The following is a 26,035-nucleotide window of genomic DNA, read 5'->3' on the forward strand; positions in this document are numbered from 1 at the left end:
AGTGACAAATGACATTCATCTTCCAGACTTTCTGTTTTGATTATGACATGTTGTATATTACCAATATGTTAATGTGACAAACGAGGCAGACTAATGGTTCCCAAACAAATAACTAACCATGAAAGTCAATACATATGAAGATATGTATGAAATTTATGTTAGAGATAGCCGGAAGGCTTAATTCTTCGACTAAAAAGTAGACAAAAGAGAAATTAATTATCTTTGTGTTCAAATTAAGTTTCACCATTTTAGTGCCAGCAGATACCCCCCGTTTTTTAGACAAAGGAAACCATACTATTGGTCGAATAGGTTTTTACTTCAACCACTGAATCGGACTGAATTTGTCTTTCTCAAACACATAAAGCTTATAATAATCAATATCAAATAATATAAAATATAATACACAAACGAAATAAGGAATTTAATGAATACTTGAGCTATATTGCCTAGACATAAGTGAGATGTTTGTGGCTAATTACCAACCCGCAAACCTAAGTTGTTTGAAGTTATCGTTACCAAGGTTAGGTTTGATAATTTCAAACAAATAGAGAATTAGGTAGAATGTCATGAATAAAAATAATATATTCACAATATTCCAATTAGTAGAAAATCTAATTTTTACACTCATTGAGATATTGCAAATATATTGTTTTTATTTATAAATTGTTAGAAGTTTGATAGTCACTTGTTGGGTAACGATAATGAGAACTACTCCATGAAGTCTCATTTTATTCATCATTACTAACTAGTATATTACACTTTCGAGTTACTTCTGGATTAGGTTTTACTTCCTCTCTATATTTATTACAGCCTTCTTAAAATAGGAAATTAGCGACAGTCAACCCGTTGTTCCGGCCTATTTTATTTTGAAAGACTGGTGTACGTCAGTGTGTTTAAAGGCTAAAACAAGACCATTTGATTATGTGTTGATATATTTCCGGCTGATAACAACATTCGCAACGCTTGCAGTGAGTATTACTCGCGTTTTGATGACCTAATTCACGACAATCAACATGACTCGTTTTAATGTCAATTGGGAACGAGTATAGAATGTCTTCATCCTCACAAATATTTTTCTCCAACATATCGTATCGGATTAATACGTCATCTCGGTGGTCAGTAAATCGTCTAACAGCCATTTGAATTACATAATTACAAATAATCGCCCTTCCTAGTGATCCCATCTGGTGCAGAACCTCATTTATATAAGCCTCCCTGTAAGATCCATTTTGAAGTCTTCGTGTGTGAAGGTCCCTCCATGCATACATTTGCAACTTGTTCTTATTGGTTTCTCTAGCTGAACATTTTTGTAAGTCTTTTTGATGCCATTTGAGATTGCAATGTTCCATTTCATAGCAGCTTTAGCATTTTTGCTTTCACTGAGTTTCCATGTTTCTTTCTGAACTGTTTCTTCGTTGTTTTAGTTGATATTTAACCTTGGCGGCAGCCATATTGATTGCTCCTCTTTGATTGTGTTGCTTGATTTGATTGGGATCGTGCATCTCGGTTGTGAATTAAAGCACTTTCCCAGAATTGGAAACACTTCGTGTTATAAAGCATCAAACTATTAACTTTTGAACGGATTTTTACTTGATCTATCCATAAATGATAGAATAACACTTATTTTTTGGTGCAGTCGGTAATTTTCTTATATTCCTTATCAATTTGTCTATTTATTGTAATTTAGATCAATTATTGTGGGAACAATTATTGGTTGAATAACTGAGTGGTAATATTTGTTTAGGTAAAATTGGGCATTTCTATTTCTGATGACATTTTGAACCGTTGTTACCCCAATCACCTTGTTCTGATTTCGATTGGAGTGGACGACTGTCACTGTCTTATATTTTAGCCATGACCTACGCATGACTATCAGCCAGCAGAATACCAATACAAACCAGCTTAACCATGATCCATGTATGTTTACTAGAAAACCGATTTAACACTAACGGGCGAATGCTAATAATTACGGCTCCTTCGATGGTGAGGATGTGGAAGTCGAAATACCACCCTTTACGGAGAGATGTACTTGATACTAATTAAATCAGTAGACAAAACCGTCATATAGGGTTTTAAATGTTTGAGGGTTACTTAGGAAAATCCCGACACCTGAAGACACAGACCAAAGGCGGAAATACAACATCCAAGAGTTTGTGATGAGATTGGTTCCTAACCACACGATCTTTGAAGCCGAGCATTTAATTACTTAAAAGATTTACATTCAACATGAAACACGTGGGGAAAATTAAAAGATGATGATCACAGGAATAATTGATCCGTATGGCATATCTCGGCCTTGCAGTCTTAACTGTTTTGTGTAGCTTTCCCCTACTCACATTAAATATATTTGTAACATCCTTAATCCGTCTACCCAAAAACATACAGAAGACAACCTGTATCGATCTAGGTTAGGTCCCTGAACGATATGCTAGCTGTTTCAGCCATGTCGTCAGAAATGCGTGAGTTTCAATTGAGACTAACTGCTTTGGGTAGAGAGAAGAAAACCATTCTATCATCTGATTGGCTGATAAGCCAGAGAAAGTGACGGAGAGTTAAGGGAAACACTACTCCATTTATTCCTCATTCCTATTCAAATTAGCATGAAAGATACATGATACATGGCTTCTTTGTTTTTCTGCTCACATTATTATTATTTTATCTCCAGACGAAGTGCGTTCTTCAAATGTGCTATGCATCGTACTGCTGATCAAACTATAGGACGAGTCAGTATAGACAGTGATGTGACTTTCACATAAGATCTTATAGGTTAGGTATTCACATTATGGGAAATCTATAGTTTCGGGATTAGGTCTATTATTACCGTAACAACGATAAATGTACCAATATCGAATTGGGCTGTAAATGTACAATTTCAGTCAAATGTAATGAAGTGCGTGAGTCAAGATTGCGAAATTATGACCCCATAATCTCATTCGAACCTCAGATATGAGGTAAAACAATAAAAACACAAGCCATAGATGTTACGTCTAGTTGTGAGTTATTGCCCGTTCCAAATATTGAAGTACTGGCCGTCGATATTCGCAAATCACGAACCCAAGTAGGCAAGAGAACCAAAACTCCGAATTAGATACCAAGTTTATTCCAATTCACAAATAATCGATCAAAGTCGTTCTAACAACAATAATTATAACAATTACACAACAAACCTTCAATTTTGTAGGTTCTCGGAGCAAAAACTCCCAAATACCAAACCAATGACAAAAGAAACCAAAATGTCCGAAAAGAATGATATAAACAAACAAGTCCAAAGGTTAAGTAAAACAATCACATCCAAAATCACAGTAACATTGATGTACAATAAAAAGGTTTTAATCAGCCAAATTTCTTCAGTTCTCCCGTAACAATAGATGTCTCTGAAAAGTTCACTACACGGGAACGTCATTTAGTATGATACCTTTATTGAGGAAGCAAACATGACATATGTTAGAGAGTCTGATGGAAACAAAACCGATAACTATGCTAAAACATGAAATTCTTCCGTACTCATAGCAGACAGCAAGGGACTATTCTTCTGTATAAATTACGCAGTATGAATCACTAACTCAGTAAACGGCAGGAAAATTTCCAGTGATGTTGGATATAAAGGATTTACTGAACAGGAATATCACAGATTTTCGAGACGACTATACTCATGGAGTTCACTTATCATGGACAGTTCGATCAGATAGACCGAACTACCTTGGAAGTAAAATCTATGAGATCTTATGTAGAAGCTCCACCTTTGTCTACACTGACTCATCCTACGTGACCTTTAGCAATATGATATTTAGTAACTCTGAAAGACACATTTGGTTTGAAGATGGGATGATATATTTAATGCGGATGAAGACAAGTTGTACAGAATAACAACGTCTGCGAAGCTGAGCTATGTCATCCTATTGAATGAATGTTCCCGCGTTAACTATTGTTGAGCTCCTCTTAGCGTCACATGTTGAAAGTGAATCTTTTCAGTAATTACATGTTCAGCTTCGAATATGTTGTGGTTTGGAGCTAATACCACCACATATCCATTTATTGATATGAAGACTGGATGATTCTTTCCTGGTCTGGAGGTAAGCTGGGTGTCGGGAGACGGTGTGAAAAAATCTACGAAGAAAGACTGGAGAAAAGCGAGTCGACGACTCAGCAAGTACTTGGAATTAACTAACACTTAAAGTAAAAGAACTCAACAGCAATTGGCCACAATATGAGCGTAAGATTAAGAAAAGTTGAAAATAGAGCCTAGAAGCTGGTGGAATAAGATGTTACTTACTTACTTTCGCCTGTCACTCCCGATGGAGCATAGGCCGCCGACCAGCATTCTCCAACCCACTCTGTCTTGGTCCTTCTTTTCTAATTCTATCCAGTTCTTGTTCATTCTTCTCATGTCTGTCTCTATTTCTCGACGTAATATGTTCTTTGGTCTTCCTCTTCTCCTTTGACCTTCAGGATTCCATGTGAGGGCTTGTCTTGTGACGCAATTAGCTGATTTCCTCAAAGTGTGCCCAATCCACTTCCAGCGCTTCCTCCTGATTTCTTCCTCCGCTGGAATCTGGTCTGTTCTCTCCCGCAGTAACTTGTTGCTGATAGTGTCTGGCCATCGGATCCGAAGTATCTTGCGTAGACAACTGTTAATAAACACTTGTATCTTCTGGATAATGGCTTTCGTAGTTCTCCACGTCTCCGCCTCATACAATAGAACTGTCTTGACATTTGTATTGAAAATTCTGACCTTGGTGTTGGTTGACAATTGTTTTGAGCTCCAGATGTTTTTCAGTTGTAAGTATGCTGCTCTTGCTTTGCCGATCCTCGCCCTCACATCTGCATCTGATCCACCGTGTTCATCAATGATGCTGCCCAGATATGTAAAGGTTTCCACATCCTCCAAAGCTTCTCCATCAAGTGTAATTTGATTGGTGCATATTGTGTTGTATCGGAGAGTCTTACTTTTCCCTTTGTTTATATTGAGACCTACTGCTGCTGAGGCTGCTGCTACACTGGTCGTTTTCTCCTGCATTTGCTGTTGCGTTTGTGATAGAAGAGCCAGATCATCCGCGAAGTCTAGATCGTCAAGTTGCATCCTGCCTGTCCACTGTATCCCGTGCTTTCCTCCAGTCGTTGACGTCTTCATGATCCAGTCGATTACCAGGAGAAAGAGAAAGGGTGATAGTAAGCAACCTTGCCTTACACCAGTCTTTACTTCAAACGAGTCGGTGAGTTGTCCTCCGTGGACGATTTGGCAGTTTAGTCCATCATAGGAGTTCCGTATGATAATGACTATCTTCCCAGGCACGCCGTAGTGTCGAAGAAGCCTCCATCGTGTCGTCCTGTCCACACTATCAAATGCCTTCTCGTAGTCGATGAAGTTGATGTAGAGTGATGAATTCCATTCGATTGATTGTTCCACAATGATACGTAGAGTTGCGATTTGATCTGTGCACGATCTGTCCTTACGAAATCCAGCTTGTTGATCTCGAAGTTGAGCGTCCACGGAATCCTTCATCCTGTTTAACAATACCCTGTTGAAGACTTTTCCTGGTATTGAGAGGAGAGTGATACCCCTGTAGTTGTCGCACTTGCTAAGATCACCTTTCTTTGGTATTTTGATCAGAAGTCCTTTTTTCCAGTCTATTGGAACTTGTTCTTCGTCCCAAATCTTACTGAAGAGGATGTGGAGTATCTTGGCGGTTGCTGTTACATTTGCTTTCAGTGCCTCTGCCGGGATGTTGTCTGGTCCCGCTGCTTTGCCGCTCTTGATTCGTCTAATGGCCATGCTGATCTCTTCAATTGTTGGTGGGCCAATATCGATTGGGAGGTCTGTGGGTGCTGCTTCGATGTTGGGTGGGTTCAGTGGAGCTGGTCGATTCAAGAGTTCCTTGAAGTGTTCTACCCACCTGTTTCGTTGTTCTTCAATGTCGGTGATTACTTTGCCTTCCTTGTTTTTCACTGGTCTTTCTGGTTGACGGTAATTTCCAGCAAGTTTCTTTGTTGTATCATACAGACGTCTCATGTTTCCTTCTCTTGCAGCCTTTTCCGCTGTCATCGCTAAATCTTCCACATATTTACGTTTGTCGGTTCTGATGCTCCTCTTCACTTGCTTGTTTGCCTCTGTGTATTCGGCTTGTGCCTTGGCTTTTTCCGCTCTTGTTCGGCTGATATTGATTGCTGCTTTCTTGTTCCTCCTTTCTTCAATTTTATCCAGTGTACCAACAGTGATCCATTCCTTGTGATGGTGCTTCTTGTGGCCCAGAATCTCTTGACATGTTGAAACGATTGCCTCCTTGATACCTTTCCAGTTGCTCTCCATGGTAGTCCCCTCTCCATTGAGTAGATCATGAAAGGCCTCGAACCTGTTGCTGAGGGCTATGTTGAATTTGTTGAGTTTGTCAGCATCTCGAAGAAAGGCCGTATTAAACTTTTGTGAAGTTGTCCGCACCGTTGTCCAGTGCTTCTTGAGTTTTAGTTTCATCTTGGCGACCAGCAAATGATGATCGGATGCTATATCAGCTCCTCTTCTGGTTCTCACATCCTCCATCGTCCTCCTGAACTTTTTGTTGATGCAGATATGGTCAATTTGATTCTGTGTAGTGTGATCCGGTGAAATCCAAGTGGCTTTGTGTATGTTTTTGTGTGGGAATATGGTGCCACCTATGACCAGTTTATTGAAGGCACATAGGTTTGCAAATCTCTCACCATTTTCGTTCCTTTCTCCCAGTCCATGTTGTCCCATGACGTCTTCGTATCCAGTGTTGTCCTTTCCAACCTTGGCATTGAGATCTCCCATCAGAATGGTCAGGTCTTTGGTTGGGCACTTCTCGAACATCGACCGCAGCCTATCGTAGAATTGGTCTTTAGCGTCTTCATCGTAGTCATTGGTCGGCACATAGCATTGGATGACGTCCATTGTAATGCCCTCTCTCTTTGTTTTGAAGGAGGCTCTTATGATCCTTGGTCCATGAGATTCCCATCCTATAAGTGAATTTTGTGCTTTTCTGGACAGCATCAATGCAACTCCTTGTGTATGTGGGGCATTTTCTTCTTCATGACCGAAGTATAACAGAAGTTCTTCTGAAGACAGTCGTTGTTGTCCAACCTACGTCCAATGCGTTTCACTGATTCCAAGCACCTCCAGGTTGTATTTTCTCATTTCTGCAGCGATTTGGAAGACTCTGCCGGTCTCCCAAATTGTCCGGACATTCCATGTACCTATAAAAATTGTTGCTCTGGTTGTAAGAAGGTGCATCGGCCTCATGACTTCCGAAGGAACTCGGCCTTCATCATGAGACGTCATAATTATTCCTTCTACTCCCAGGGCAGAGTTTGAAAGGTTTGAATGATTTTTTCTGGTTAGCGTTTTTTTAGCGAGTTGATTTTCTATGGGATGGGGTCGCTAACCCCATGCCCAACCCTCCTCCTTTACCCGGGCTTGGGACCGGCAGTAACCCCCAGAGGAGCTACAGGCGGAGTTGGAATAAGATGTAAGATACATCAAAATCATATATTGGTCTCAGAAGGAACAGACGTATCGAAAGCTAACGGTATTCAGTCAGGGGAAGATAGTCAGGTTTATTGTTCAGGAAGCTATCCTACACAAAACATTTTAAGGAAGATCCGCACTAGGAGGCGAATATCTAAAGCAATAGAAACTGGCTACCTTCCCTCCAATCTTTAGTGGGGACATGAAAGAGCCAGTCTGATACAGACCATTTGCACAACTTCCTATATTGTAGAAGTTAGTAGAATGACTAGTCAATGATCAGATGAGGGAAGGTATGGACAATAACATCGTCTTTAGTGAAGTCGAAAAGAGGTTTTAATGAGCAGGTCCTGCGCGTCTAATACTCTCTTTACACTGAAAATCTAGACAACCAGATGTAACCAACTGACACCGATTCACGTGTAGGCATTTAAAACAGTATCTCAGACGATACTTGTTGCAAAGGTATCAAAGCTACCTAGAGAACAGGATATTTCGTGCCAAGTCAAATTTCACGCGGTCTGAAGTCTCAATATCGGGATTTTCGTGAGAGACCATCTTAGTTCCGCACATGTACCTGATCTTTATCAATGACCGAAATGAAATTGGTTCGGCGGCACTAATCTATGCAAACGATGTGAAGATTCGGAAGTCCACAAAGAATGAAAAGGATTCATTTGACCTTCAAAAAGACCTTACAAAAGTTGATGAATACGTAGTTGACAGTGGGTTAAAACCTAATTTGAAGAGATGACAAGGACTGTTCCCACCAGAATTATTTCTAACACCGTTTAAAATGTGTTCACTGCTACCTCTCGAATTTTACATATTGCTGTGACTCTTCTCTCCAGAAGAGATATAAGTTTCTCAGACGGCACTTAGAGACAGCAACTCAATGGGTGATAGGGCTAAAAGACAAGTCTTACGAATACCGCTTCTAACAATTGTGATAATTACCACCGGTTTGAAGGAAAATAAGAAATGATTTCTCAATGGCATTAGACATACTAAGTACCCCAAGTCACCTAAGCACAAAAATCCTATCTGGAAATCACCGCCGCTCTCCCAAAGACAATCTACGAAAAACTGCACAGCTAGTAGTAAACACCTGGGTACGCCCTCACGTTTCCTCTCAAACAGTTTCTCTTACTTGAAATACTCCCCTAGACTACTCACTGGATAGCTTCAATAAGAAATTTGACAAAAATACACTCACACATGGACTAACATCTCCTGCTTAGACCAATTGTTACTGATTCATATCTGGCAAATTAATTGCTGTTGTATTTATCACATATTCTCAATCTATTACTATCTCGCTTCGTATTGAAGGGTGCAACGGATGTTCTAGTTTTACAACTAGCTACCAGTAGCACCTTCTATATTCGATTGTTCCCAGTCAGATAGAAATCAGAAGTCAGACGAGAAGAGGCAGGAAAGATATATTTGATTCGTTACCAATATATCGAGGACCTTTTCTATAAGCTGGCTAATGAAACGTAGGAGCTGTGTCCCACGCCGAGTTGAAACGTGATCTGGTACGGATGCATGACCGAAAGCCTTCAATTAAACAAGTCCACTTAAACAACATGGTCAGCATCCAATGTCGAACACTTAATGAGCTATTGATTTTGGGGAATTATTTACAGCTACAGCTCACTCCCCCCCCCTAGTGAGGTAGTGATGCCCCTAAGACGTGACCAGCCAGAAGTTTAAACCCAACGAGTTTGTCGTTGGTAAACACTCTTCTGATAGCTTGCTTCGTTTAGCAGTGTCTGGTCGTCTTTCCTTAAACTATGGGACCAAAATGTACAACGTAGCAATAAAGCAATAAAGTACAATGAAAATTTCGATTCCTTGCGAAACTTCGTCGTTCTTTTCCAGCCGTCCTGGAAAAGAGGAAAAATAAAACGTGTGAGTGCATGTCGAAAATACACTCGTACTTGCGTAAGGACACAAGATGAGCGGAAAAAATAGACTAATACACTTACAAAACAGCGTAAAAGCGCTCGGAAAAAATGGGTTTTTCTTAAATATAAAAAATATAAATATACGCTCAAAAAAATGTTTTTTTTCATATAAATAAAAAAATGAGCATAATAAAAAAATTTTATAATAAACTATGGAAGGGTAATTCAAGATAAAGCTTATGTCCTACGTGCAATATTCGTTAAGATGTTCTGGAAATCTTACTCGTCTTCCAGAACGCGTTGTTTTAGGTTTATCTATCGATGTTGACGAAGTATCAAGTTGTGTGTCGTTTGTCGTGTATGGTACTACGAGTGTAGTGGCTGTGTCGTTTGCTTGTACCGAAGGAAAATCGACGTAGCTAGGGTTTCCTTCTAAGTACGCTGCTTTGAGTCAGTCGATACTGATGCTATCGTTCGTACCGTTCTTATCTACTACATAGTACTTGGGTTCGCGTTGAAGAACTTTGAAAGGTCCTCCGTATGCTGATTCGAGGGGTCGTCGATGTGAGTCTCGACGAACAAAGACGTGTGTACTATGTCGTAATTCGGGTTGAACGAAAACATCAGTTGATTGAGGTCGAGTGTGAGCAGGTTTAACTGAACGCATAGCGTTTGTAAGCCTACTTGTGTAAGAGTTTAGATCCATGTTCAATGAAGAAGCTGAAGGATCTACGAATTCTCGGAGTGTCGTTCCGCAAACGAGTGTGTCACAGAGTAAGGTTTCCTTACCTGTTCCCATCTGCCTAATACTTAGTTTTAGAGTTGTCGAGGATAACTCATGCTGAAGATCAATGTCTTCTTTTTGAAGCTGAGCGAGTTTAAGAAGGTCGATTCCTTGGCAACTGTTCAAGGAACTTATTCGAGACAAGGCGTCTGGGACTACATTGTTAGCTCCAGAAATATGTTGTATGTCTGAAGTAAACTGCGAAATGTAGTCGAGTTGTCGAGACTCTCGCGGTGAGTACTTGTCTGAAGATGAAGTTAAAGAGAAGGTAAGAGGTTTGTGATCGGTAAAAAGCGTGAATTCTCTTCCTTCGATGGAATGTTGGAAATGCCGTACAGCACAATACATAGCTAGGAGTTCCCTACTGAACGTGCTGTACCTAGTTTCCGCGTCAAACAACTGTCTCAAGAAAAATCCTAAGGGTTGCCACGAATTGTTAACCCATTGTTGTAAGACTCCTCCGATTGCTGAGTTGGATGCGTCTACGGCGAAACTAATGGGCGCTTGAGTGTCCTGATGAGCAAGCAAGGTTGCCTTAGCGATGTGTTCCTTAACTGTGGAAAATGCTTTACGGGCTATGTCGTCTAAACTAATTGATTTCGCATTTCCACGAAGCTGATCGGTTAACGGTTTCATAAGGGATGCGCATTTGGGTATGAACCGTCTATAGAAATTTACAAGTCCGTTGAAAGTTCGTAAGTGCTTGATCGTGGTCGGTTCTGGGTAATCCAGAATGGCCGCCACTTTGCTCCTAAGGGGTCGGATGCCTTGGGCATCAATGGTGTGTCCTAGGAAGTCTAAGGAGTTAGTTCCGATTTGGCATTTCTGTATGTTGACAGTAATGCCATGCCTTTGGAGTCGGTCGAAAACAATGTCCAGATGCTTGAGATGTGATTCTCTGTCCGGACTTGCTATTAGACAGTCATCAACATACTCATGTACGAAGTTGAGACCTCGGAAGACGTCGTCTATAAACCTTTGGAAGGTTTGAGCCGCATTTCTTAAACCAAAAGGCATTCGCAGAAATTCGTAAAGACCGAAAGGAGTGATGATGGCGGTCTTAGGAATGTCGTCAGGTGCCATCGGGATTTGGTTATAAGCTTTAACCAAGTCGATTTTCGAAAAGACAGTTGTACCTTTCAAGGTAGCTGTCAAATAGTGAATATGAGGCAGCGGGTAACGATCGGGAATGGATTTTGCATTCAGACGCCGATAATCACCAGTTGGCCGCCAATCATTGCTGTCCTTTTTAGGGACCATGTGCAATGGGGATGCCCATGGACTATTCGATGGTCGAATTATCCCTAGGTCCATCATGTGGTCGAATTCGTTTTTAGCTAACCTAAGCTTCTCGGGAGCGAGTCTTCGAGCTTTCGAAAATACAGGTGGTCCTGTAGTCGAGATGTGATGTGTAACATTGCTGGTTACATAAGGCAATTTCGATTGGTATATCCCGGGGTATTTGTCGAGTACTGATTGGTACAATGGGTCTATAGTGTGCTTAACCGTGACTGGGGATAACCTGCATTCGGAACAAGGAGTTACGCAAACAGATAACTTAGTGTTTCCGTCTATCAGCCTTCGTGAGCGTGTGTCGATGAGTAGATTGTGGCGTTGTAACAGGTCTATACCAATGATTGGCATAGAGACATCTGCAAAAACGAAAATCCAGTGTATGGGTTTGCGTAAACCCACGTTAAGGTAGACGTACCTTTTACCGTAAGTAGCGATCGGCTTTCCATTTGCCGCCTGTAAGCTTAAAACAGACTCGCGAAGTCTGTCGTCGGGATTTGCTGGAAGAACGCTAACTTCCGCGTCAGTGTCGACGAGGTAGCGAACTTTCGTAGTCACATCCGTGACGTATAACAGACGGCTGTGTTCGCCGGCTACGGTTGCCGTTAACGCGTGCCGGCTGGGAAGTTTCCCGAAATCTTATTCGTGTCAGTCGCCTTTGACTTCGGGTAATTGCAGGGCTTCCTGCAATTTCTAGAGGATTTACCGTACTGGTTGTGATACCAGCACCAGTCGGGGTTGTCTGTCTCTCGTGGTCGAGAGACTGATCTCTTACGTGAAACGCTCCTACGTGAGGATTTTGACCGACTACAGTCATTACGAACTCTAAGATATCTTGTAAGCGTGTGACATAGTTCGGCCATGTCAGTCGAGGTCGATTGGGGTTTTTCTTTGATGGAAAATACCTCGGCCTTAGAAAATTTGGTGATTTCCAAGATTCGATCGGCAGATGCAGCTAGTTCATCCATGGCATTGTTTTGAAATGAAACAAGCACTGCCTGCACCTGTTGAGGGAGTTTAGACAAGAAAAGTTGTCTAAATAGGCCATCATCGAAAGTTCGTTGGCCGATGACTTATCTCATTCTAAGCAACATGTCCGTCGCAGAACCATGTTGCAAGTCGATATTGTTAATGAGTTGGTCTAACCGTTGTCGATCAGTTAGGTCTCCTCGTTTTAAAATCGATAGCTTAAGCGTTTCGTAAGGTTCGGGAACATCACTAGTAAACATACTAGGTGTTACGTACCTGTTAAACTCGCGCGGTAACGCCTTAACTACCGCGAGGAAACGTGTGCGCGATTCCGTGATTCCGTGCATGCAAAAATCAGCTTCTGCATAGCAGAACCAGGACTCGGTATTGTCGGGCCAAAATGGCGTTAACTGAATCGAAATAGGGGGAATAGACTTCAACTTAAGAACCTTAGGAGAGTGTTCCGTCATAGTAATATAGATAACGAAAAATGTCTAATTAAAATATATCCGAGAAAAAAAAATTCGCGAAAAAAAGTATATCACAATATATAAAATTCAAATAAAGAATAACAATGAATAATAATATTCAAAAATGGAACAGACTCACAGTATATTGACTTGGTGTACCAGATCACGTCGGTTTCACCAATGAAGGATGCAACGGATGTTCTAGTTTTACAACTAGCTACCAGTAGCACCTTCTATATTCGATTGTTCCCAGTCAGATAGAAATCAGAAGTCAGACGAGAAGAGGCAGGAAAGATATATTTGATTCGTTACCAATATATCGAGGACCTTTTCTATAAGCTGGCTAATGAAACGTAGGAGCTGTGTCCCACGCCGAGTTGAAACGTGATCTGGTACGGATGCATGACCGAAAGCCTTCAATTAAACAAGTCCACTTAAACAACATGGTCAGCATCCAATGTCGAACACTTAATGAGCTATTGATTTTGGGGAATTATTTACAGCTACAGTTTCATCTTTGTTCAACCTTATATTCTCAAACTGTGTGGGCTAATAATTCATTGTTTTATTTAGTTCTTGAAACAGTAATCTGCGTTCAGCATTCTCATTTTTCCGTCATTGTCTTTCACATTATAAATAAACAACCTTCAACTTGGTAATGTGAAAGCTGCTGATAACTTGAAACTTATTACAAGATAAACGAACTCCTAATAACTACAAACAAACTAGAATTAGTGAAATCAAGTGACGGGACTATTGCCGACCATATACTACTAAAGTGACGGATCCATACTGTAAGAACAAGAATCGAGCTCAGAAATATCCCTCAGTACATACGAGCACATCACAAGGATATTGAATACCGAACATTCCTCTGACCTTGGCGCTAATCAAAATGCCTCTAGACCCTAATCATATGGACGCTGCCGAGATTTCAGACGCATGGGTAAGTGTGAAGTACCGAAAATGATCTTCGCGTTAGCCGTGTATCATACATTTTCTATGAAATTAAGATCGCTACCGATGGAGGTACCAAATTTTTGAGTGAGATGGACTGATTGTTGATGAAAGATGAGTTCTGTTAGTGTAATTTCAGCTTTATGTTTATCCTATGCAATAAGGTTAGGGATTTAAATCAGCAACCTTATGAAACTTTTACTCTTTAATGTTTTATTTTCGGAAGTTTGTGACATAAGTAAATATCAAACAAAAAATTGCCGAACACATCGTACACGACCCTGCATTTTACAGCCTTTAAGTACCGCTCCCTCATCTACATACACTGCTATTCGAGATAAGGTATAAAATTTCATAAGTCCCATCAGAATCAAACATACTATGGCACGTGAATATCTACGACACCTTAGTAGGAAAATAAATTACCGAAAAATTATTAGTTCAAAAATAACTTCCGTATATAGGTAGGGTAATAAACAGGTCGTAATCTTATCTATTGTATATTTGATATCAAATATCACATTATTGGCGAATTTTACAAGATTCTGTTCCACTTGTAACGTTTGGTTTGGTAGGTCTGTGTCTAAACTAAGGACTTTTGTATGTTGGGGGAAATAAACAGCAGTTTGTGAAAGGTGAAAATAAAAAGAGCGAAATAAATGAGACTACGATTCATCATCCACATCAGATGCATTCGTGTTAAATTACAAAAGTAATCGTTAACAGTTAGCCATAGCACAAATATGGGATTAAAACATCTGTAGTATCAGTTTATATGTTAAGCCCATATACTTTATTCTTTTTTTTAGCAGCAACTACAGTTTATTATCGAATAACTCAGGTTAAAAAGTTAACAACACCTGAGCGAATATGAACGAGCGAGAGAGCGAGGCGAAAGATGATGCGTATTGGAGATGGCGGAGAAGCCAACTCGATTTAAGCAAGCGTTAATCAACATTTATAGTCGGACAAAAATGAGTGACAGACATACGATGAATAAGATACGAAGTATACACATATATGCTCATATAAAAGTATAGTCAAGGTTAATAAGCAAATAATTAACAATATCAAAATATGACTCATAATGGATAGGCGAATTGGCTTGGCCAGCAACTAGAATAAAGTATATGGGCTTAACATATAAACTGATACTACACATCCTGCCAGTTAGAACGGAAGGTTTGTAAAATATAGTTTTGAATGCGTTGCAAAATCAATGGCTTTAAGCGTATTATGATTTGAATTGGCAAGCTTCATTTCTGCTTCATATAACCTAATTTTTTTCACACTACAAAATCACATTCGTATGATAAGTAATTGCTATGGCAATAGGTTTATCACCAACTTATGTTTTCAACTCATGACTCTCTTAAACTTCGAATTTTTTCGCATCTAGTTTTAGTGAATATTAACTATCTTTTGTCTTACACCATTACCTTCCTCTCTGTCGACCATTTTTTGTATTTGTCAGTGATTCATGTATAACGAAAGTTAATTCAAAGACAGTTTCACACATTCTTTGGTTTCTTCAAACTTTATGTTTCTCTTTGTATGTTTTCAATTTATAGTATGCTTTAAAAACTATGTAATTAGTTTTTCCTTAAATACACATGGTATTTACAAAAGTATCGCTTCTGTTCTTGGAATTAATAAATACTATACACTTGCAAACCTATAGCAACAGAATATCGAGTCCTTCGAACAGTCGTAATACTTTGTCTACACTAAATAATTGCATTCGAATAATTTTTGTCATATCTATGTATCTGACATATCTGTTCTTTACTGCACTCTTAAGAAAATACAGATATTAACCACAAATCTGAGTCGTTACATGTCCTTGCACATTAAAATGTCTTGGTTAACTTATAAAGGCGATAGTTTTGGAAATACTATTGTAAGGTACCTGAAGTAGAAAATATATAAGTACCATCAAGTTAACCAGAGTCCAAGATATTTGTTTACACAGTCATTCACATGATCGTTAGTCTCTTATATGCCTCTAGTCCCTAGTAAATACTACTGGTGACAACAGGATGTTTTAGAGGCTAATGGACTGTGTTTAGTTTCAAATACTGACACTTTTAAAACTCGATTTTCCCAAAACGAGAATATAATGTAACTAAAAATCCGAATTTTTGAATGGAATTCCTTCGGTGTTAAAGCGCTGCTGTACAGCTATTAAATCTGTTTCATCTCCTAAAAAAGTGTTATTAAAATCATGCCAATGTTATTTTATTTTGAACTTCGCACCCGCCCCCCGAATAACGTTCTAAGGACAGTAAAAAGTAAAGAAATAAACGGTTCGGGCAGTATAATTCAAATGAGTCATTGTGACTTCTAATCTTAACTGTCAAATCAATGTAGTGTTTACGTTGTGTTACTGAGATTTGCGGGAGCTGACGGTTATATCATCTACTTATTCGGTCTTTGGGTTCGAAATTTTCTGTATACGCTCATTATCTGTTGTGATTCGCTAAAAGTTTATCTCATCTTATACACTCTCAATAATGAACTTCATACATGTTTTCAAAACATGTATTATTGGTTTCATGTTTAATGTTTTGCTGTGAATTTTTCAGATCAAACTGGATTGGAATAGAACAATTTTTAGCAGTTTAATGAAAGAATACAAGTTACAAAATTCAAAACGTCATGAGTCAAATAAACTAATCCCTTCCTGCCAAATGGGCTACTTTATTCAAAAAGTTAAATTCAAATAAATAAAATTCAATACTTTAATGGTATTTTATGAGTTTGCTATCACTTACACAATGAACTGTATTGTACGCTGACATGGTAAAAAGCAAATTCCCTTTTTTCTATCATTTTGAGAGTTGTTCATTTGGGGTGAATTAGATATTTACTTCATACCAGCCGAAAAGAGGCAATGATTTTGTTTCATCTCCTCTTGATTTTACCCCGTATCTTCAATCCTTTTCGACTAGTTCCATCCCAATGTATCTGTTGTATACTTCCTGGAATATTGAAGGTTGAACTAACTTATTACTTTGCGTACTTTAATCCCATTTCACCCAGTCATCTGAAGAGCAAGACTCCAAAAGTTGTGGGTACACTAGACGATATATCTAAATATTATTGCATTTCTCACCTGTCAAATTTGCTTCCGATTCTATGTTAATTTTACTCATATATTACTAATTATTCAGCTTTTGACCAATTTATAATTTAGTTAAGAAGTGTACTAATCTGAACGAATAAATTTGTTTCCTAAAATTTAAGTTAACATTTTAATCATTTGTATTTTAATTCATCAGTGTAAAACACACTGATATGAGCTATACTGACCGTGCAGGAAGTTAATATTTAAATTAATTTCGTCCATGTACCTACTCTAACGAATGTAGATCATCTGTTTCTTATATGTGATGCCAAACCATTGTTTTATTATTTTATCGAATCTAAAATATTTGCGCAGAATAAGCACCAAAATAAATATTCACCGCTCAAATAAGAATATGAGATTGCGCGGAGATAAAGAAAGGTGTACAGTGAAGTAAGTAAACAAATGCAGACAAGTGAACGAAGATAAATTTTAATCAAAGGAACTTGCTAGTTAAAAAAAACAAGAAAGAGTTCAGCTGAATTCCTTGCATTTTTTAATAAAAAGTGTAAATAAAGACTAATTTAGGACCTCCATTTGCTTCTATCTTGAGCCATATCTGACAAAGTCTCAAGCCACTGAGTACCACCATCTCTGGGACCCCAATTAAAGGGTCATTATGGACCGATATATGCTATCCCTACACAGATTTATTTCACACCACAGCGCCATGTTATAAACTGACCACCTCTGGTTTTACCAACCAGTCCCGGTGTCGACAAATAAAGCACGATGTGTAAGTTGATAGGATGACATTTTAAGCACATTTCCAAGCTTCCGAAGTCAGATTTTTAAAATGATGATAGTAATTGAGTTGTCACTGCAATCACATACATATTGTTGAACTTCCAGATTACTTACATGGTGTCGCTGCTGACAGCAAACCAAGGTTAGTTACATGTTAGTAAGAATGGAACTGGATGAATAACACATAAACATTGGTACAAGGGCGCACCAAATATATATGCGCCACGCAATAGCATTGAGGCCAGTAGTACTTATCATTGACTTGTATGAGGGTTGTGATACTATTCGGGTGCCAAAACCGAAGCAGGTGGTTTTCTTAGGGAGCCACCTCCCGAGCCTTTGACCCAAAAGTCTAGTCCAGTGGGGAAACTTTAAGAGATGTATTCCCATGGTAGTCGATGACCAACAATGGGATCATACGCCTTTTGTTCCCTCAGGATACTGGAGCCTATGTGCACCATTGGTTTGGAATCATGGTTTTCCAACTACCCTAGGTGGATCGTCCATATCCACCAACCCAGTTAAAGCGACAAACATTCGCTTTTCGTCCTCTCAATTGCGTAAACAACACCCCTGCCGCGAAAAGCCAGTGAGCTGGACTTCCATGGCGGTGGTTGTATGCACGTGGCCATGTGAGAGCATTTCGAGCGGGAGAGCTGAGACTCCCCACCCTCGACCATACTAGGGCATTTGGGGACATGGTAGTTTTTAGTATGTAGAATACTAAAACAGGAAATGCCGGCTGTAATAAGTCTAGTTACTGTTAGTCAAAAATCTATAAGGTTTGATCATTTACATTAGAAGTTATTCTTCAACATGTACTTTTGAGATACTTTAACTAATGTATAAGTAATATGAACGTTATAGGGATAATTAATTGTGTTGAACATTCATATTTTACCTTTTTGTATACGGACCTCAAATATAGTTATGAGTCATGCAATCTATGGTCATCAAAAGGGCTCAAGTTACTCTAGCCTGGACGTACATGTTAGGTTTCAATTATAAGCAGGATAGTGTTAATGTTAACACTTGCAAGAATGCAAAAACACGATGGGGAAACTGTGAGTACAGCGAAACGTGTTTTGTAAATTAATATTCCAATTAGATAATTTGTTAGTTAGGTTTTTCACTGCATTTATTTCCCCAATCTTGAGTCCCAATGGAAGTCCAAATATGAGGTTACTAAAGAAAACTAGGTTTAAGGTTTCCTGTCAAGTCGGTCCAAAATTTTAACACCAATATACTGAACATTGGTGTTAGTTGGTCTAAGGGTCACATTCTGCATCTAACTTTGGATACCTTCCATCATACCTACTGGCTGAAGTATTTCACAGTTTATTAAATTATCTATTTAGATGAACACTTAAAGTCGATATTGCGTGGATTATTAACAATAACCACATTTTGAAGTAAAATGTTTAAATAATATATCTTAGCCAGCCCATTGGTGGAGTAAAGTGATAATTTTGATCTAGCTATTTGTTTTGGGATGAAGAACAACATGGAAAAAAGTAATCTAGCTACAAACTTTTATTACCATCATATTTCTGTCTATAACTGATTGTTGTTTATACACATCCTGTGATGTTTTATCCTCTATTCTATTAATCATACTTTTTACGATATGTTGACTATAATATTCGGTCAATACAAAGTAACATCTGCTTTCGAGTCTAGTACTTAAATCATATTGATAATTGTAAGTAAGCTAGCATGTAATCGCATATATGAAAACGAATAATCTGATCACACTGAAAGAAATGTGCTTCGGTATTCTTTTAAACCTAGGCTTTTTATGCGCAACCACCACCTACCTCGACCGGCGATGTTCTCTGGTACAGGAGTAGGTTGGAATAAAGCTAAGGGTGGCAAACCGAATTATGACATCAGTTCATGAGGTCAATGTCAGTTAGACTTAGCCATGTCAGTAGGTACAGACTACCTGGTTGGGGCCCCTGTGGTTATCGTAACCAGTGGTCAGAGATTTTGGACCACATGGTTCAAAATCGTTTGAGATGGCGCATATACATCCATTCTTTATGTTCCCCCAAATTCCTAGATTCTAAATTCCCCTTTACTTTTTTTCTTGTTCTTATTTCACTGATTTATATTTTCTTTTCAAGTTGTGTCTTCGATGCTTAATCTTTCTTATTACCTCTGATACTGTTACTACTTCTACTATTCCGAGATTTGGCTCAATAGTATGATTTATTTGTGTTAATAGAGTCTGGCTACTTGAACCGATGTACATGAGTACAGGTTGTACGTGTGACTGACTGACTTGGATCTTTCAGTTATATGCCATTGGTTAGTCACCAAGTGCTACCACTTTCAAGCCATTTCTTTGGTTACGTTATGGTCTTAATAAAGCTTTTTATTAATGGTTCACTTTAGGTAACTTCTTTTAGTGTTGATAAGTAATTGTAGCTTTGTTCAGACGAATGAGGGTGTCATTAGTAGACAATCATTTCATGATTATCATCATAGTCTCACTAATAATTGGTCTAAGCAACTGTTCATTTTTGTCAGGGGATAATTTTACAGTAATCCTATCATTTATATACTAATAGTCCCTTTAGAATTACTGGAATTCGATCCATGGTAATGTGGATTGTTGAAAAGCTCAGAACAAGTTGTAAATTGCACTTAATCGCTTATCGATATGCGTGTGATTTTTGATAAAATACATGGACGTCACTCTACTACTTACATATCACTAAGTAGGTATTTGAGTTCTGGTAAATATTGTGAAGCTGGTTATCTGAAAGTGATACTGGATTCATCTTACGTAGATTATTGAGTAAAAGTATAATATCCTGACGACCTTGAGTTGACCAATCAGAATTAAGATAACTCCTCGTGTGTTTTGCGTGAAACTTCAAGTGCAGTGATATATAACTTGTGTGTTATTAGTAACTAGATGAAAATTGACAATATTTGGTTCTTAAAATGCTTGAAATTAATGAAAATCTCTTCTATGCAGTAGAAATGTAAATTTAAGATGATAAGTAAGCTAAATGACAAAACATACCTGCTCCTAAGGGAAATCGTACTTTAAAGTGCCTAATGTGTTTCAGTGAAGCTAGATAATATTCTCCCTTTCTATCTCTTCCTCTAAATCTCAGCCCTATGTTTCTTAAGTTTGTAAACAGAAGGGTGACAGAACATAACATTGTAACTGATGTCAGTTCTTAATGAAAACCCCAACTCTAATTTGTAAGTCAAATTCAAAACACCAACCTAACACTTGATGCCTAACCCCAACGTTTTCGCATCATATCTAATGTGAGTTGATGGCGAAAACTCTATAGGGTGATAACTCAATTCAGAATACTAGCTCGACTACTAATATGTAAACTTAACGTTTTTCCTTTACTACAAAAAATAATTTAGCACGTGAGTGCTAATTGTTCAGATCAAAGATGTTCCAATGTTATTTTATTGTTAATTATTTTGTAACTAGGGGCGCTTCCTGATTGGCTGATAAGTCGTCCAAGATCGTCACTATGGTCTAATTTTACTGATTAGTCGAATTGTACTTGTACTTTTTGATTTTCAGAATGGGGATTTGTGAAGGTTGTAGTAACTTTGATAATTAAATTCACGGGTCGACCTAAGCAAGATCACCACTGAAAACCTGGAAGCACTGGACAGTCGTTTCTTCCCAGTATGGGACTCCCCAGCAATGCGCATCCACAATCTCTCACGTGGGACTCGAACCCAGGACCTACGATCGCGTTCGCCAACGCTTAACCTCTTGACCTCTGATTTTACATCCAATAATGTTTGATAAATAATGTCTTCGTCTAAATAACGAAACAGAAATATTTTTTGTTAGTGGCAAAGAATCATTGAGTTCATGTTATTGAAATTTCGTACAAAATTATTTTTGTAATCGAAATTAAAATTAGAAAGTTGGAAAAAGTGTAAGCCAATGGTTTTAGGTACATTAGGTAAATGGTATTATATTCACCTTGAATTAATTAGGTCTCGAACTTCATTTTACATAAGATATCGTTAAGTCATAATACTGAAAAGTTTCATAATGCAGTGAAACGCCCTGAATTTCCATGTATATCAGCTTTGTTTAAACTTAGATGTATGAGAAAATGGAGTTACTTGTAGAAGTAAGTGTAAGTTGTACACATAACTTTTAAGTGAGTTCCAATCTATAAATAAAACTGTGAAAGGAAGGGAGTAATTACAATGAACTATAAATTTATACAGTACATTATGTATTCACGACAGCTTTCTGTAGGAACTTATAAAGTTCCAAATATCGATTGACTAATCCATGTCTCATTGTTTATGGATAGAAATTGTCGAATCCCAGAACGTAACGTTTTTGAACCATGTATTAAATCTAAGAGTACAGTTATTTATTTATTTGAACTCATAAATATTGGTACAAAGGGGCACCAAATACATATACACCACACAATAACATGAAGCTGTGAAGAGATAGGGAATGTAAAGTGCGTATAAGAAAAAGGAGAACAATAACAAACAGAAATCGGTGTATAAGAGTGAAGTAGTAATAATAGTGTGAGAGGCAGTTCAGTGAAGAAGAAAACAATAGAAAGAATCCTTTCAGTTAAAGAAGTTACGTTCATTTCTATGAAGAAAGTAAAAGAAAGTTACAATAGGATCGCCAACGTGGCTTCTATTTTGAACCATGTCTGATAACGTCTCTAGACACTGTGTCGCCCCATCTCTAACATCCTAACCAAGATGTCACGAAGGACCAACAGAAGCTAGTCCTGTACAGCTCTCTTCCGTACCATGAAACCATGTCATATACTGACCAACTTTCCGCTTTTTCCAGCCAGTCCCAGCGTCGGCAAATAATACACGACGTGGGGATCTCTAGGACGACATTCTTAGAACATGTCCAAGCCACGGAAGTCGATGTTTCAAGTGGGTGACACCATTTGGATTACCGTCACTGGGCCCGAACACACGATGCCGAACCTCCGCATTACTAACATGGTGTTGCCACTGAATGTCAGCAATCCTTTGGAAACAGCGATAATCAAACACTGTGAGTCGTCTAACATCCTCAGCTCGGAGAGGCTGACTGAACTGATAACATGTTAATATTCTATTTATTGCCTATTGAATAATAAAATCTTTTAAATTTTGGTAATTTGTAATAAAGTCTCATATGAACAAAATGGAACTCTTGAATTCCAGCATCAAACGTAAGGAAATACAATAGGTAGGATCTAAATGTATAAGAAAAATTGTATCGGATGATTATGTATATATATGTTTTCGGGAATCGCTTGCACGCCTATATTTCTAACCTATGAAAATATTGATTTGTATAATTTCTCTTAAGTAAAACATCTGTTTATTTCCAAGCTTATTTTCATCCGTAACCATACAGAATTGTTTGCTGATTCAAGAATCTATCAGAAATCTGCTCTCATGAAACTCCTCTCATAAAACTAGTAACTCATAAACATAAATTTGATTTTGATGGAGTTTTGTTCTCTGAGCTGGATGGTTTGGTCGTGGAGCTTTCATCGTCCTTCTGAACGACATCATCAGAACAGACTTCGGGTAGAAGTAAAGTGTTTGGATTTCTCCACATGTGATTCACAGCTTGTCCTGTGCACCTTGAATAATGTTCGAACTACGAAGTTTTTAAAAACATTTAACTTGTAATATAGGACAACTTTTACTTAGAAAGTTAGACGAATATTTTCGAAATTTTACTACAAATCAATGTTTAGAATAAAGTTCAAGTTTGAAGATTGAACTTGCATCATCTAGAATTTGTATAAATTTGTGAATTAACAATACTTGAAAAATGCTAGAAATGTTTCTATTCTCTTCCAGAACTCGATCTTCTAATAATCTTTCCTTGAATCAAACCTTTTAGCTTTGTTGTGTAAATTTTGGGATCTGTAGAAATGTGTAAATTTAAGTTTAACTGATCCAACATATTTTACCTTAGAAAGGGTATTCTGAACCTATGTATTTCATACTGGAATTGTTGAATATTTGAGCTTCTCGCTGATATATATATGACCAAGATACACCTTTTCGTATTAGAAAGTGTAACACATTATAACACTGTTAGGATTTGATTATATCTTAAGTCTGTTGTTTGACATAAATTGGAAATCAACATTATTGCTTATATGATATACTTCTTCATCATTCAACACCCTAAATGATCGGACTTTTGTTATCCACGAAGTTGTAAGTTGTTTTGTATTCAGGACTTTGGACCATTTTTCTTACTTTTTTTATAAAAAAACTGAGGAAGTGCTGTATATTAAAGTGAAATTTACACTAAAGTTTTCACTTTAAGCATTTGGAGTTATTCCCAACTATCTTCTATAAATATAGTAGTATAACAAACTGATAAATCATATGAAAACGACAATTACAGTGAAAGTTAAGACTCCCAATTAGAACTTTATGATAAATTACGCTCTTATATATACAACAATCTAACATAGAATAAGTGGAAAATTAACTGATAAAACATAATGAGTAGGGGAGAATTTACCGATGACCTCAACTATATGAATATATTACAAATGTTTAGTTTATAAAGGATTGCCCAGGACAGGGTTGAATGGAGAATACTTGTGAGTGACCTATACTCCTCAACGGGGGGTAACAGGCGTAAGTAAGTAAGTTTAGTTTGGAATTGATCTTCAAGAAAATTTTAAATTATCAAAGAAAAAACAAACAAACTTGGTATTAATCCATAGTGTTTACTATTGTTTATTCATCACATAAATGATTTATAACAATAACCCCCATTCTGATAATGATCATATACTCACTAGTGACTGGCTCCATGAGGTATTTCCTGGAGTTCTAGTGAGAAGCAGTAACCAGTGGAGTTCAACCAGGTCTGTTGGGAGATATCAACTCACTGAAGACAATTGGTGAATGGTTGCTCAAACTTCGTGGATTGGTTGAAGTTAAACATTAACACCATTGGATGCTGGCTCAGTGGTCTATCGGTTAAGTGCTCTGGCACGATACTGGTAGGTCCTGGATTCGAGTCTCGCGAGGCGGGATCGTGGATGCGCACTGCTGAGGAGTCCGACAATGGAATGAAACGGCCGTCCAGGTTTTTGATGGTGGTTTAGCTTCAATTGACTCATAATTTCAGCTATATATAAAATTACTAAAATCTCCTCAAAACCCCCTTCTGATAATAATAATATAAGATAATAATCTAATAATAGTCATGTTACTAATGCTTGGTATTTAGGTTGTTCATCATCAAAGAATAAAAGAAAAAGTGTAATTTGTGACAAGTTCATCTTTAAATAATTTAAATATGTCACCATTTAATAATGTGATAAATATAACAAATGATGTGACCATTAAATTAATAGTATACAGATACTAAGAATCATAAACGATATTCTATTCAATTATTCATTAGTGATTAATGTCAAGAAAGTAGAACTCGATGATTTCAATTCTGTTTTCAATTAACTTAAAGTATTTCAATATAAAGTAGCATTCAAGATATATAACTGTTGAAATATTGGTGAAATTCTATCATCATCATCATCCGAATCATCATCATCATCATCCGAATCATCATCATCATCCGAATCATCATCATCATCATCCGAATCATCATCATCATCATCACCATCATCATCATCATAAAGATGTTATCAGGATTTTGTTAAGTCAACTGAAGTCGTTTTTTTATCCATTAATTCTTCCAGCTTATTAAAAACGATGTTTATAGGGATAATGAATCTCAATGATGCACGAAGAATAAAGTGTTGTTCTTTGACGATATATCAATGTATGATTTAATAATTTGGTTTAATTTATCATGATTTCTGAAATCTTGACACATGCTTGACTTAATATGCAGTCATATATTTTCATAGTTGAAAGCATGAGTCAATTGAAGCTAGACCACCACTGAAAACCTGAAAGCACTGGACGGCCGTTTCGCCCTATTGTGGGACTCCTCAGCAGTGCGCATCTCGCCTCGCGAGATTCGAAACGACCGTCCAGTGTTTCCAGGTTTTCCTTGGTTGTGTAACTTCAACTGACTCATGCTTTCAACTATGAAAATACTAAGATCTTCACAAAAACTCCTTCTGAGTTATATATTTTCTTGGAATATCGTATAAACAGTGAAAGTACAGTGACTGGAGGAAATTTCAAAAATATGTGCCGAAACAGATAAAGTAGTTTCTTTTTTTAAAACAATCCAATTTGATTAATGAAAATCAGTTTATAAGCCTACTATTAGGTCAACTAAAACTATTATTGAATAAGACATTCACAGTCGAT

The 26,035-nt window shown here is 37.8% G+C and overlaps 1 protein-coding gene across 1 annotated transcript; it reads left to right on the forward strand.

The window, feature by feature from the left end:
* Window positions 1–13,798: 13,798 nt before the first annotated feature.
* On the forward strand, window positions 13,799–16,586 carry Smp_174180 (hypothetical protein; the record flags this gene model as incomplete). The annotated part of the gene is made up of 2 exons (XM_018798228.1): window positions 13,799–13,849; window positions 16,446–16,586. The coding sequence occupies 2 exons, from the start codon at window positions 13,799–13,801 to the stop codon at window positions 16,584–16,586; spliced, it is 192 nt and encodes a 63-aa protein (XP_018653191.1).
* Window positions 16,587–26,035: the final 9,449 nt, after the last annotated feature.

The sequence above is a fragment of the Schistosoma mansoni genome, chromosome 6 (assembly GCF_000237925.1).
Source record: "Schistosoma mansoni strain Puerto Rico chromosome 6, complete genome".
Lineage (NCBI taxonomy): Eukaryota > Metazoa > Platyhelminthes > Trematoda > Strigeidida > Schistosomatidae > Schistosoma > Schistosoma mansoni.